Here is a 16,020-nt window from a genome sequence, read left to right as displayed (position 1 = left end):
GTCCCAGAGGACTGGAAGATTGCAAATGTCACTCCATTCTTTAAGAAGGAAGGAAGGCAAAAGAAAGAAAATTATAGACCAGTTAGCCTAACCTCAGTGGCTGGGAAAGTGTTGGAGTCCATTATTAAGGAAGAGGTTTCAGGGTACTTGGAGACTAATGATAAAATAAATCAAGGTCAGCATGGTTTCAGTAAAGGGAAATCTTGCCCAGCAAATCTGTTGGAGTTCTTCGATGATGTAAGAAGCAGGGTGGACAGAGGAGAGGCAGTGGATGTACTGTAAATTCACTGGATTTTCAGAAGGCGTATGATAAGTTGCCACACTTGAGGCTGCTAAACAAGATAAAATCATATGGCATTACAGGAATGATACTGGCATGGATAGAGGAATGGCTGACAAGCAGGAAGCAGCGTGTGGGAATAAAGGGGGCCTTTTCTGGTTGGCTGCCAGTGGCTAGTGGTGTTCCTCAGGGATTAGTATTGGGACTGCTACTTTTCACATAGTTTGTCAGTGATTTAGATAATGGAATTGATGACTTTGTGACAAATTTTGCAGATGATGCAAAGATAGGTGGAGGGGTAGTTAGTGCTGAGGAAACAATGTGATTGCAGCAGGACTTAGACAAATTGGAAGAATGGGCAAAAAAGTGGCAAATGGAATACAGTGTTGGGAAATGTATGATAATGCATTTTGGTAAAAAGAACAATAATGAAGACTTTTATCTAAATGGGGAGAAGGTTGAAACATCAGAAGTGCAGAGGGACTTAGGAGACCTTGTGCAAGACTGCCAGAAGGTTAATTTATAGATTGAGTCTTTGGTAAAGAAGGCAAATGTAATACTGGCATTTATTTCAAAGGGAATAGAATATAAAAACGAGATAATGTTGAGCCTTTATATGACACTAGTCAGGCTGCACTTGGAGTATTGTCAATAGCTTTGGGCCCTATATCTTAGAAAGAATGTGTTGTCATTGAAGAGAGTTCAGAGGAGGTTCACAAAGATGATTCTGGGAATGAAGGGGTTAACATGAGGAGTGTTTGGCAGCTTTGAAATTTAGAAGAATGTTGGGTGGGGAGGAAGCTGATCTCATTGAAACCTGTTGAATATTGAAAGGACTAGGTAAGGTGGAAGTAGAGAGGATATTTCCTATGGTGGGGGTATCCAGAACTAGATGGCACAGCCTCAAAATTGAGTGGGAACCTTTTAGAACAGAGGTAAGGAGGATTTTTTTTTTAACTAGAGAGTAGTGAATCTGTGGAATGCTCTACCACAGACTGCAGTGAAGCCAAGTCCGTGGGTATACTTAAGGCAGAAACTGATGGTTTCTTGATCTGTCAGGGCATCAAAGGATCTGGTGAAAAGGCAGGTTTATGGGATTGAGCAGGATTTGGGATCAGCCATGATAGAATGGCAGAGCAGACTGGATGGACTAAATGGCCTAATTTTGCTCCTATGTCTTACGGTCTTATACCATTCCTGGCTCTGCACTCCTCCATGGTATCCTATCTTGTACGATGACTACCTTTAAACAAACTATAGGATTAATTAAAGTCTGTGCTTTAAATTTTGTTCACTTTCTTTGACAGACACCTGACATAATCTTGATGTTTCGTCTTTGTGATGCTGAGGTTTTATAAGGCATTGGTCAGACCACGTTTGGAGTGCGTGAGCAGTTTTGGAAGGATGTACTGGTATTGGTGAGGGTCCAGAGGAGATTCTGAGGAGGGACAGGATTAACATCTAAGAAGCATTTGATGGTTCTGAGCATTACTCCTTGGAGTTCAGAAGAATGAGATGGGGTCTCAATGAAACCCATCAAATATTGAAAGATCTAGACAGAGTGGATGTGGAGAGAATATTTCCTGTTGTGGGGGAACATAGGAACAGAGGGTACAGCCTCAAAATATAAGAATGTCCCTTTAAAACAGAGATGAAGAATTTTTCTTGAGCCAAAGGGTGGTGAATCTGTGGAGGCCAGGTAACTGGGTATATTTAAGACAGAAATTGATAGGTACTTGATTAGTAAGAGTGTCAAAGGTTATCGGGAGAAGGCAGGAGAAAGGGGTTGAGAGGGATAATAAATCAGCCATGATGGAATACTGGAACAAACTCAATGGGCTGAATTATGTCTTATGGTCTTTTGAGACCTAACAGGTCATCTGATTCTGCTGCTACCTGTATTGCTTATGTTGCTAAACCTTTCATCCTTTTTTTTTATCCTGCCAATATGTGTTTGGCTGGTCTCCCATTTTCCACCTTCCAGGGAAGCGCAGCAGTGTGTCATTCCAGTTATTTTGAGAGTTGAGTATTCCACTAATATCCTGAGAAATGTGATGTTAGTCAATGTCACCAAAAGCAAATGAACACTACTTTGCCTCACTTCAAAGACTCAGACACAAAAGTCCAGGCTGGCACTCCAGTTACTGACAGATTGTTGCAATATCAGAGTTCTATCATTCAGAAAAAAACTTACACCGGGGCCATTTCTCCTTCTTCAGGACAAAGATCCTGTGATGTTATTTTGAAGAATAGTAGGAATGTAATCGCAATCTGTGCTGGTAAATATTTATTTCTCAATCAATCATCACTGGCTATTACCTGTTCTTGCTACTTGCTGTTTGTAGGAATTGATTTTAAAGACCTTCAGGTTAAGTCAGGGAAGACGTTAAATGGAAATCTTTCTGTTCATCTGTCAGTGACTGGTTGGGTCATACTTAATACTAAAGATACCGTGTTAGTATGAAATCAAAATAATTTTTCTCTGTGTAACGCTTAGACAGTTTGATACATTCAGAGGCTACAACACTTGTGACTTTTTTCTATATTGCATATAACTTTCCTCAAATATACAGTTATTTTCTTTCAATGTATGTTTTCAGAACGATGAAATGAAGTACCTTGAGAATGAGTTGGAGAGACAAAAACAGAAATACCTCCATCTTCGGAATTTCACCACAAGTTTAGTTCATGCAGTTAAATCAAATGACAAAGAACAACAACAGGTAACTTTTATTGCAGCAGGATCTTCTTCATGGCATCAATCCCAACTAAGTGGTTTGCTAAATATGTTCTGTTGTAAATCTCAGAACATAAATGTGCACATACTATTGCCTCCTTAATTACCTGGTGTACTTGCATGTTTGCTTTCAATATTTGTTCGACAGTATCACCATGTCCTTTGTAAATCAGCATTTCTTAATTTTCCTCCACTTAAATAATACTCTGCTTTTATTTCCCTTCTGAAATGGGTGACATTTATCTACATAATACTGTATTTGCCCACTAATCAACTGTCTCAATTGAATTGAGATACTTCGGAAAGGTTGTTGTTTAAAAATAAAACTTATGATCCAAAGCTTTAAGAAGGTAAGAAACAGTAAAATGACACCCCACAGTTCTTTGAACCTGCTCCACGATTTAGTAAGAACATGGCTTAATAAGATAAGAGCCCAGGATATACAGGAAAGATACTAGTGTGGCGACCCACTTCCCAGCGCACTCGAACTGGCTCACAAAGCGGCGCGTGCCATGAGGCTGGTCCCAAAGAGGACGCCAGGCCAGCTTCACCAGCAAGGGGAAAAGCCCGCGCGGGACGGGACCGTGAATACGCGCCCCCTACAGCATTCCCGCCCAGGGAAGGCGGGATCAGGAAGGCTTTAAAGCGAGGCCGCGAAGTTTGAATAAACCTCTTCTGCAACTGCAGCTCCAGGACCTCCCCGTAGGCCCCGGTGAGAGGACCCTACTCTGTGATGTCACCACCGGCCAACCCCGCCCCGTTGTTCCGGCAGCCTGGCAGCGGTGCATTTTCAACTCCATTCACAACTTAGCGCACCCCTCCATCAGGACAACCGTCCGGATGGTAGCCAACAGGTTCATTTGGCATGGACTCTGCAAGCAGGTCAGTGAATGGGCCAAAACGTGCATGCACTGCCGAACAGCCAAGGCGCAGCGACACACCAAAGCTCTGCCGCAGCAGTTCCACCCCACCCGCCGGCGTTTCGACCACATTCATGTGGATATCGTGGGCCCCCTGCCACTGTCGCGAGGCGCACAGCACCTCCTGACTATCGTGGACCGGTTCACAAGATGGCCAGAGGCGGTCCCACTCACCGACACCACCTCCAAATCTTGCGCCCGGGCACTGATTGCCACCTGGGTATCTCGCTTTGGTGTACCGGCCCACATTACCTCCGACAGAAGCGCCCAGTTCACCTCCAGCTTGTGGTCAGCTATGGTCAGCCTTTTGGGGACACAGCTGCACCACACAATTGCCTACCACCCACAGTCGAACGGACTAGTGGAGCGTTTCCACCGTCACCTGAAGTCGGCTCTCATGGCCCGCCTCAAAGGGCCTAACTAGGTGGACGAGCTTCCCTGGGTCCTGCTCGGAATCCGCACGGCACCCAAAGAGGATCTGCACACCTCGTCGGCCGAGTTGGTGTACGGCGCACCCCTGGTCATCCCAGGAGAGTTCATACCAGCCCCAAGGGGGCAAGAGGAAGAACTCGCAGTAGTCCTGGGCAGACTACGTGAGAGGCTCGGTAACCTGGCCCCCATACCCACTTCACAGCATGGGCAGAACCCAACCTGCGTACCCAAAGACCTGCAAAACTGTAAGTTCGTTTTTGTACAACGGGGCGGACATCGGGCACCGCTACAGCGGCCCTACGAGGGGCCATTTATGGTGATCAGAAACAACGGGTCCACATTTGTGCTGGACATTGGGGGGAAAGAGGAGGTTTTCACAGTGGACCAACTCAAACCGGCCCATGTGGACTTGGCGCATCCGGTCGAGATTCAGGCACCGCGGTGCAGAGGCAGACCTCCCAAACAGAGTCCGACCCAGACTGTGGACATTGAGAGGTGTATCGCTGGTTCTGTGGGGGGGGGGGGGGGGTTATGTGGCGACCCACTTCCCAGCGCACTCGAACCGGCTCACAAAGCGGCGCGCGCCGGCATTGAGGCCGGTCCCAAAGAGGGCGCCAAGCCTGCTTCACCAGCAAGGGGAAAAGCCCGCGCGCAGGACGGGACTATGAATACGCGCCCCCTACAGCATTCCTGCCCAGGGAGGGCGGGAACAGGAAGGCTTTAAAGCGAGGCCGCAAAGTTTGAATAAACCTCTTCTGCAACTGCAGCTCACCGACTCCGTGTCGTTATTGCAGCGCTGTGTGTAGCACACCGCTACACTAGCATAGATAGAAGATTGGCTGTCTGGCAGGAGAAAAAAGAGTGAGAATAAAGGGGGCCTTTTCTGGTTGGCTGCTGATGACTAGCGATATTCTGCTTAGGTCAGTATTGGGACTGATTCATCTCACATTATATGTCATTGATTTTGATGACAAAATTGATGACTTTATGGCTAAGTTTGTGGACTATATGAAGCTAGATGGAGGTGCAGGTAGTGTTAAGGAGCAGCGAGTTAGCAGAAATACTTAGACAGATTGAGAGAATAGGTAAAGAAATGGCAGATGGAATACAGTGTAGGGAAGTATGTATATGGTCATGCACTTTGTGAGAAGGAATAAAGGCATAGGCTATTTTCTAAATGAGGTGAAAATTCAAAAATCAGAGGTGCAGAGGGACTTGGGAGTCCTTTTGCAGGATTCCCTACAGGTTAATTTGCAGATTGAGTCAGTGCTGAAGAAGGCAAACGCAATGTTAACATTCATTTCAAAAGGACAACTCTCTGCAACTTAAATCAATCCTGTGCAGCCGCGACCCCCCCCCCCCCCCCCCGCTCCCCATACCAGACAGTGATGCAGCCAGTTAGAATGCTCTTCACGGTATATCTGTAAGAACTTTGCATGTTTTTGGGGACGTACCAATTCTTCCAAACTCCCAATAAAATATAGCTGGTGTCGCTGCATCGATATGTGGGTCCAGCTTAGATACTCAGAGATATTGACACCTAGGAATTTGAAATTGCATACTCTCTCCACTCTGATCTCTCTGAGGACCGGTGTGTGTTCCCTCATCTTACCCTTTCTGAAGTCCACGATAATTTCAGAAGGTAATAAATAACATCTGTACAGAGAGACTTGGTTTAGCTTTGTTGTGGAAACAGTTGCATTTCAACTTCCTTCAATTGTCTCTAATCACCTCTCCCTCCAGTGGTTACACCTTATGTAGATTATGATATCTATCAGTCTTGGCTTTTGCAGGCACCACAATTTTATTGAAGGAAATGAGTGCAGTTATCTGCAAAGGCAGCCAGTACTTTTCTCCCCTCTGGTAAATTTGAAAAACTAATTATATTTTAAGGTATCATTGACCTGGAATTAACATCCAGAGTTTTTGGCAATATATTTGTTTGGCATATTTGTATTGTTGTAGTTCCTGGGAACCATAACTGACTTATTCAGTCCAAGATACAAGATTGTTCTTCAAAAGTAGCATGTACATTACACCTGCAAGGAACTTTGTCACAGAAAAGTAACATCCATCATCAAGGACATCCACCATCGGGGCCATACTCTTTTTTGGCTGCTGCCATCAGGAAGGAGGTTGGGACCCACACCACCAGGTTCAGGAAGAGATATTACCCCACAACCAGCAGGCTCCTGAACTAGCGTGGATAACTTCACTCACCTTAACACCACTGAACTGATTCCACAATTTATGAACTCACTTTCAAGTACTATTGAACTCCTGTTCTCAATAGTATTTATTTTTGTATTTGCACAATTTGTTGGCTTTCGCACATTGGTTGTTTGTACGACCTTGTGTGTAGGTTTTCATTGGTTCTGTTGTTTCTTTTTATTTGCCATGAATGCCCACAAGGAAACGAATCTCAGATTACTGTATGGTGACATATATGTGGTCTGGTAATAAATGTACTTTGGACTCACATCTATCTTGCATCTTAGCCCAGCCATGTTTCCAGTCCCAATGTAGCATGCCCACGACTTACAAACCCTAACTTGTACATCTTTGGAATATGGGAGGAAGCTGGACCACTTAGAGCAAACCAATCTCCTAAATTCTTTGTCCCCAAGGCTGGTGAAAGGCAGATAGTTAGATGAATCTAAGATGGAGATGAGACTAGCATAGACCAGCCATGATCATATTGAATGGTGGGACAGGCTCAAGGGGCATTGTACTTCGACAAGAGTTATGCAATACCTGTTTCATCATGGTTAAAGAGGAAATTGATTAGCTAATCACATAATCACAGTCTAAATGCATTTAAACTCTATTTCTTGTGGTTTCATTTGGGTATTTGAAGACATGCATATTACCCCCTTGATAAAATTAAAATAGTTTTGCTTTTTCTACCAAAGAACTGAAAGGAGGTTTTGAGAACATACACATTTAGTACTTAAGATTTTGTTTAGTGATTGTTAGCAGTTTCCTCACCAGATTCTTGAATTAGTCGGTTTTTAATAACTCCCAACATTGCTATTTATTCAACAAAAATTTCCTCCCTACAGATGCTGCTGACAAATTTGCCTCCAGACACTGAACGTAACTTGGATTCACCTGGCAACCGGGAACAAAGCTAATTAGGTTTCCTCTGTATCAGAGGATCTTACTGAATACGAAAGCTTTTTGAAAGTGGTAAAGACTTGTTTAAAATTATTTGTATTATTGTTAAATATTTTACATCTTTAAAAATAAAACTGCCTATACTACAGCTTGATGACAAGATGAAACAACTGCAGAATAAAATAGAATTTGTTTGCTAGCGTTGTTGCTTTTTTGTGACATTTGAAGTGGCAGTGGGAAACGGTTAAAGGTGAAATCTGTTAGTATTGCCAGTATATTGCGAAGCACAAGAAACCTCACTGGAAATTTTTAGTGACTTCCTGGTGATCTGAATGTGCTTTTACTTTCATTCTGCATTACAGTTTACAAATCGCATATTGTCAGGTCCAGTCAATGATCTTCTACACACAGTTCCAGTTGACTAACATTTGGGAAAGTTACAACATTAACAATACTTAAAGCATTTTATTAGTTGCCAAGCACTTTAAGATGTTTTGTAATTGTGGCAGCTGTTTTAATGAATGCAAGTTATTACATTTTAAGTAAGCTGGTGTTTCAAGTGTAGGTTGTTTGAGGACTGGTTTGTGTTGGAGATGAATGGAAGGAAGGGCTGACGCTGCTCTCTCCTTGCACCCAAAAGACCACATATTCTCTAAAGGAAATGAGTGCAGCTGAGTAATACTTGTGTCATTAGATGGCACTAGTATGTAAAAGTTCTACACATAGTGTTATACAACACTAAAACAGGCCCTTGGACCTAACTCGTTCATATGGACCAAGTTGCCAACTAAGCTAGTCCCATTTGGCTCATATCTGTCTAAATCTATCCTATTCATATAACTTTCTAAATGCCTTTTAAATGTCGTAATTATAACCCAGTAATATTCTTGTAAATTTTCTTGCACCCTCTCTAGTTTAATGGCATCCGTCCTATAGCAGGGCAACTAGCACTGAACGAAATACTCCTAATGTGGCTTGCCAGAGTCTGTACAGCTGTAACAAGATGTCCCAAGTGATGTATTCACTATTCTGGTCTATGAAGTCAAACATTCAAATTCTTCTTTCACCAAACTGGAACCTGTGTCACCAGTTTCAAGGACCCTGCACCCCTGGGTCTGAAACCCCCATATAGTACTTCGTGGAATTATTAACCTATTTGTTTCAATAAATAAAGCAACACTTGTCAATAATATCATTGACTGACCACACAAAGTTGATCTTGCAGTTGCTTAGGTGCTTGAAATATTCACTGGTTAGTAATAATCATTCAGTCTATTTACATGAATAATGGTGAGGGAAAAAAGTGCCTTGTCTTCTGTCCACCATTCTCATAAATACCAATTAGAGACATTCAAGACTGAGTCTGTACCAACTACCGAGCACCCATCTACACTAATTTTGCACAAACCTCAATTATTATTCTCTCCATTAATAGGTTTCCCAGACAATTAATCCATGTGGGATCACCACGTTCTGATGGTTTCTGGATGAATTTTCTGTTGTTTTGTTTTACAGCTTTTCAATCTTTCAATATATGTAAAGGATCAAAATAGTGACCTGCTACAAAAAGCGATTCTGCAATGAACATCTTAAGTTGAACTAACAGTGACCTTCATAACACAATGTGTTAGAAAACTACAGCCCCCAGTAAGCATGGCAGGAGATTGGGTACCATACACCGCATTATGTAAAGTGCCAGAGCCTGACAGGACAGCAGAATGATTTTTTTTACACAAAGAAGTAGCTAAAATAGTCTTGAAGATATAGTTACATGGGATGTGCTTTGGTATCCAGAGAATATGTTCTTGTTTGGTGTAGTTTTTCGCTCTTGCTTGCTTCCTTAATTTTCTTATTTGCTTTTCCTTTCTCTTTTTCCACAGTTCCCCTCTCACTATTTATTTCTCCTGCATTTTATTTGACTTATTTACCTTCTTTCCTTTCAGTTGGTTAATGAGGCAGCTCATTGGATGTGATGTTCAGGAAGTTCTAGATGTTAAGTTTCTGAATTATAATTCACCCTGTATTTGTCTTATTGTTCTTGTTTGAAAGTTAATGGTGCTTTGTACAATTACAGAAGTACCAATCTGCAGAGTGTTCAAATATGCATAGTAAATTACAGGATACTGGAGAAAGCCTGAAATCTGGGCTTTTAGACAAGTTTTATTACTCTTGAATCTACCATTCCTCCCCAAATAGAAGCATTCGTTTTAAAATAGCATCTTTTGCAAAAATTGCCTTCATTGACTTTTTCCTTATACAAAGCAACTGGATTCTGCTTTAGAAGTCTTCAGATTTTCAGCTGTCATACACCGAAATTCATGAACAGTGAAGAAGAGCTTTGCCAACCTTTGTTAATCCATTAGTTCACTTTTACTTTTGCAAACACAGCTGAGAATAAAACATGTTTGATTTATTGCAACTTCCTGGAAATGAACAAACTGGCAAAGTTTTGGGCCAAGACCTTTCTTCAGGTATAGAATAGAACATAGAATAGTACAGCACATTGCAGGCCCTTTGGCCCACAATGTTGTGCCGACCCTCAAACCCTGCAGCCCTTATAACACCCACCTTAAATTCCTCCATATACCTGTCTAGTAGTCTCTTAAACTTCACTAGTGTATCTGCCTCCACCACTGACGCAGGCAGTGCATTCCACGCACCAACCACTCTCTGAGTGAAAAACCTTCCTCTAATATCCCCCTTGAACTTCCCTCCCCTTACCTTAAAGCCATGTCCTCTTGGACTGAGCAGTGGTGCCCTGGGGAAGAGGCACTGACTGTCCACTCTGTCTATTCCTCTTAATATCTTGTACATCTCTATCATGTCTCCTCTCATCCTCCTCCTCCTCTCCAAAGAGTAAAGCCCTAGCTCCCTTAATCTCTGATCATAATCCATACTCTCTAAACCAGGCAGCATCCTGGTAAATCTCCTCTGTACCCTTTCCAATGCTTCCACATCCTTCCTATACTGAGGCGACCAGAACTGGACACAGTACTCGCCAAGTGTGACCTAACTAGAGTTTTATAGAGCTGCATCATTACATCGCGTCTCTTAAACTCTATCCCTTGACTTATGAAAGCTAACACCCCATAAGCTTTCTTAACTACCCTATCTACCTGTGACGCAACTTTCAGGGATCTGTGGACATGTACCCCAGATCCCTCTGCTCCTCCACACTACCAAGTATCCTGCCATTTATGTTGTACTCTGCCTTGGATTTTGTCCTTCCAAAGTGTACCACCTCACACTTCTCCAGGTTGAACTCCATCTGCCACTCCTCAGCCCACTTCTGCATCCTATCAATGTCTCTCTGCAATCTTCGACAATCCTCTACACTATCTACAACACCACCAACCTTTGTGTCGTCTGCAAACTTGCCAACCCACCATTCTACCCCCACATTCAGGTCGTTAATAAAAATCACGAAAAGTAGAGGTCCCAGAACAGATCCTTGTAGGACACCACTAGTCACAACCCTCCAATCTGAATGTACTCCCTCCACCACAAACATCTGCCTTCTGCAGGCAAGCCAATTCTGAATCCACCTGACCAAACTTCCCTGGATCCCATGCCTTCTGACTTTCTGAATAAGCCTACCGTGTGGAACCTTGTCAAATGCCTTACTAAAATCCATGTAGATCACATCCATTGCACTACCCTCATCTATATGCCTGGTCACCTCCTCAAAGAACTCGATCAGGCTTGTTAGGCACGATCTGCCCTTCACAAAGCCATGCTGACTGTCCCTGATCAGACCTTGATTCTCTAAATGCCCATAGATCCTATCTCTAAGAATCTTTTCCAACTGCTTTCCCACCACAGATGTAAGGCTCACTGGTCTATAATTATCTGGACTATCCCTACTACCTTTTTTGAACAAGGGGACAACATTCGCCTCCCTCCAATCCTCCGGTACCATTCCCGTGGACAACGAGGACATAAAGATTCGAGCCAGAGGCTCAGCAATCTCTTCCCTCGCCTCATGGAGCAGCCTGGGGAATATTCCATCAGGCCCCGGGGACTTATCCATCCTAATGTATTTTAGCAACTCCAACACCTCCTCTCCCTTAATATCAACATGCTCCAGAACATCAACCTCACTCATATCGTCCTCACCGTCATCAAGTTCCCTCTCATTGGTGAATACCGAAGAGAAGTATTCATTGAGGACCTCGCTCACTTCCACAGACTCCAGGCACATCTTCCCACTTTTATCTCTAATCGGTCCTACATTCACTCCTGTCATCCTTTTGTTCTTCACATAATTGAAGAATGCCTTGGGGTTTTCCTTTACCCTGCTCGCCAAGGCCTTCTCATGACCCCTTCTTGCTCTTCTCAGCCCCTTCTTAAGCTCCTTTCTTGCTACCCTATATTCCTCAATAGACCCATCTGATCCTTACTTCCTAAATCTCATGAATGCTGCCTTCTTCCACCTGACTAGATTTTCCACCTCACTTGTCACCCATGGTTCCTTCACCCTACCATTCTTTATCTTCTTCACCGGGACAAATTTATCCCTAACATCTTGCAAACGATCCTTAAGCATCAACCACATGTCCATAGTACATTTCCCTGCAAAAACATCATCCCAATTCACACCCACAAGTTCTAGCCTTATAGCCTCATGATTTGCCCTTCCCCAATTAAAATTTTTCCTGTCCTATCTGACTCTATCCTTTTCCATGATAATGCTAAAGGTCAGGGAGCGGTGATCACTGTCCCTCAGATGCTCACCCACTGACAGATCTGTGACCTGACCTGGTTCGTTACCTAATACTAGATCTAGTATGGCATTCCCCCTAGTCGGTCTGTCAACATACTGTGACAGGAATCCATCCTGGACACACTTAACAAACTCTGCCCCATCAAAACCCTTGGAATTAATCAGGTGCCATTCAATATTAGGGAGGTTAAAGTCACCCATTATAACAACCCTGTTATTTTTGCACCTTTACAAAATCTGTCTCCCAATCTGCTCCTCGGTATCTCTGCTGCTACCAGGGGGCCTATAGAATACCCCCAGTAGAGTAACTGCTCCCTTCCTGTTCCTGACTTCCACCCATACTGACTCAAAAGAGGATCCTGCTACATTACCCACCCTTTCTGCAGCTGTAATAGTATCCCTGACCAGTAATGCCACCCCTCCTCCCCTTTTCCCCTCTCTCTATCCCTTTCAAAGCAGTGAAATCCAGGAATATTGAGAATCCATTCCTGCCCTGGTGCCAGCCAAGTCTCCGTAATGGCCACTACATCATAATTCCATGTATGTATCCAAGCTCAGTTCATCACCTTTGTTCCTGATGCTTCTTGCATTGAAGTACACACACTTTAGCCCTTCTACCTTACTACCTTTACACCCTTTATTCTGCTTCTCTTTCCTCAAAGCCTCTCTATATGTTAGATCTAGCTTTACTCCATGCACTTCTTTCACTGCTCTATCGCTCCAGGTCCCATCCAGAAAGGAATGTGGAAAGGAAGGGCGAAGATGGCAGAATAAAAAGATAGAGGGAGGGGAAGAAGGATAGCTAAAAGGTGATAGATGAAGCCAGGTGGGTCGGAAAGGTAAAGGGATCTGATAGGAGAGGAGAGTGGACTATATAGGCGGGTAGAGAAGGGGTAAGAGATGAGAGTGAGGAATAGAAGGGGAGAAGAAGGAAATTTGTTTTACCAACAGAAGAAACCAAATTCATGTCATCAGGTTGGAGGCTAACCAGACAAAATGTAAGGTGTTGCCCCTCCTCCCTGAGGGTGGCCTCGTAGAAGCAGAAGAGGAGGCCTTGGACTGACACATCAGAGGGAGCTTAGATGCTCGACAAAGCGGTTCCCCCAATTTACAATGGGCCTCCCAATGTAAAGGAGGCTGCATCGGGAGCACCGGACTCGATACACGACCCCAGCAGATTCACAGGTGATGTGTTGCCTCATCTGGAAGGACTTTTTGGCACCCTGAATGGAGGCGAGGAAAATGGGCAGGTGTAGCACTTTGGCCACTTGCAGGGGATAAGTACAAGGAGGGAGATTAGTGGGGATGGACAAATGGACAAGGGAATCACGGAGTGAATGATCCCTGTGGAGAAACGGAGGGGAGGTAAAGATGTTTTTGGTGGTACAATCCCTTTGGAGATGGTGGAAGTTGCAGAGAATGATGTGGAGGCTCACGAGGCAGTAGGTAAGCAGAAGAGAAACTCTATTACTGTTAAGGCAACGGGAAGATTCGATGAGCACAGATGTTGTGGAAATGGAGGAGATGTGGGTGAGTTCTGAGCAGCATCAATGGTAGAGGAAGGAAATCCTCATTCTTTGAAGATGGAGGATATCTCTAATGTTCTGGAAAGGAAAGTCTCATCTTGACAGATGATAGATAGATAGATAGATACTTTATTCATCCCCATGGGGCAGAGACAAACTAAAAAAAGGAGACATGATGATAAGAACTATAGTCAAGGGAGTTGTAGGTTTATAAAAGATATTTGTAGACAGTTTTTCTCCAGAGATTAAGACTGAAAGAATCAAGAAAGGAGAGGGAGGTGTCAGAAATGGATCAAGCGAATTTAAGGGCAGGGTGGAAGTTGATGGAATTCACAAGCTCAACATGGGTGCATGAACAGCGCCAATGCAGTTGTCAATGGAGAAAGAATTGTGGAGTATCACCAGGGAAGGTTTGAAACATGGACTGTTTTACATAGCCAACATAGCTAGGGCCCGTTGCTGCCTTTAGTGTGGAGAAAGTGGGAGGAGCCAAAAAATTGTTGAGGACCATGAATGAGAAAATCTGCCAGTGCTGGAAATCCTAGCAAAACACACACACAATGCTGGAGGAACTCAGCAGGCCAGGCAGCATCTATGGGAAAGAGTAGACATTTGATATTTTGGGCTGAGACCCTTCATCAGGACAGGAGAGAAAAGATAAGGTGGAGGGAGGGAAGAAAGAAGTACAAAGTTATAGGTGATGGGAGATGAAGTAGAGAGCTAGGAAGTCGATTGAAGAAAGAGATAAAGGGCTGGAGAAGGGGGAATCTGATGGAAGAGGACAGAAGGCCATGGAAGAAAGGGAAGGGGGAGGAGCACCAGGGTGAGGTGGTGTGCAGGTAAGGAGATAATGAGGGGGAAATGGGAATGGAGAATGGTGAAGTGGGGGCAATTGCTAGAAGTTCAAGAAATCGATGTTAGGGGCTACCCAAACAGAATATAAAGTATTGATACTCCAACCTGAGTGTGACCTCATTGCAGTAGTAGAGAAGGTCATAGACTGACATGTCAAAATGGGAATGGGAAGTTGAATTAAAATGGGTGGCTACAAGGAGATCCTGCTTTTCTGGGTAGGTGCCTGGTGAAGCGGTCTCCCAATCTACATTGGGTCTCACCGATTATACAGGAATTGTTGAGGGTGAGTTGGGAAATGGTGGAGGGGACCTGGTTGCTGCTTTTCTTGAGAAAGAAGAGAGCTTTATGGCCTTGATGGAGGATAGAGTGTTAAAGACCGGACATCATGGTGAAAATTAGGCAGTCAGGACCCAGGGAATTGAAAATTAGTGAGGAGATCGAATGGATGAGAAGTGTCGCAGATGTAGGTGGGAAGGAGATAGAATGTAGTCAGGGTATGAGGACACAAATACAGTGGGGCAGGAACAGTCAGCAAATGAGCATACCTGGACAGTCATGTTTGTGATTCTGGGTTGGAGGTAGAAGCAAGCAGTGTGGGGTAAAAGAACCATAGATTGGTGGCAGTGGACCAAATTTGATGAGGTCAGTGATGGTGCTGGAGTCAGTTTTCTGATGGTCTAGAATAGGGTCCTTTTCAAAGTATAGGTAATAGGAAGAGTCTTAGAGTTGCTGCTTGGCCTCAACAAGGTAGAGGTCAGTCTGCCGTACTGTATCAGCACTCCTTCTGTGGGTTTAATGGTAAGGTTGGGATTGGTACGGAGAGAGTGGAGGGCAGTGCATTCAGAGGGGAAAGGTTCAACGATGACTGAGGAGTGCTAAGGTTGAGCCAGGTGGTATCTCGTTGGCAATTAGAGATGAAAAGATCCAGGCAGACAGAGAACCAGAGTGGAATGTCCAAAAAAGAGGAGGAGGGAATGTGTGATCTATTACGCAATTTCTGTCTGAATCTTGCTATTCTTTAGGTTGTTGGCCTGATATTCCAAGTTGTCATAATATCAGTTAGTTTTACCTTGCTGCAACTTGATGTGCACACTTTGCTTTTCATAGACTACAATATAGAATAATAGAAAATTTACAAGACAGGAGACTATTCAACCCATGTCTGTGCTGTCAAAGTGACCCATCTTAATCTTACTTCCCCCCACATACACTGATCCTATTCCATTACCACTCCTTGTCCTCCTCAACTTTAATTCCCAAGCTTCCTACTCTTCCCAAACTCCTATTCCCTTGGCAGAGTAACTAAGGGAAAATATTAAGATAAGGAATTGAACGTTGTCTGAGTATCAGGTGGAAGTGTTATTTTGTGGATTATGTCCATTCCTCATGGAATCTCTTCTGTCTGTGAATGAACAAATTATTACAACCTC

The 16,020-nt window shown here is 43.7% G+C and overlaps 1 protein-coding gene across 8 annotated transcripts in view; it reads left to right on the top strand.

Moving 5' to 3' along the window:
- hdx (highly divergent homeobox) overlaps positions 1-7,674 on the top strand; it is a 153,643-nt gene extending 145,969 nt beyond the window's left edge. For all 8 annotated transcript variants that reach the window (XM_073058596.1, XM_073058589.1, XM_073058595.1 and 5 more), the window contains 2 exons: positions 2,881-3,003; positions 7,432-7,674. In XM_073058596.1, coding sequence (XP_072914697.1) covers positions 2,881-3,003; positions 7,432-7,503 — 195 coding nt within the window. In that variant the 3' untranslated portion in view covers positions 7,504-7,674. The remainder of the gene's footprint in view (positions 1-2,880; positions 3,004-7,431) is intronic.
- The last annotated feature ends 8,346 nt before the right edge of the window (positions 7,675-16,020 follow it).

Source organism: Hemitrygon akajei, chromosome 10, assembly GCF_048418815.1.
Source record: "Hemitrygon akajei chromosome 10, sHemAka1.3, whole genome shotgun sequence".
NCBI classification, from domain to species: domain Eukaryota; kingdom Metazoa; phylum Chordata; class Chondrichthyes; order Myliobatiformes; family Dasyatidae; genus Hemitrygon; species Hemitrygon akajei.
This window is presented reverse-complemented; position numbering and strand designations above follow the sequence as displayed.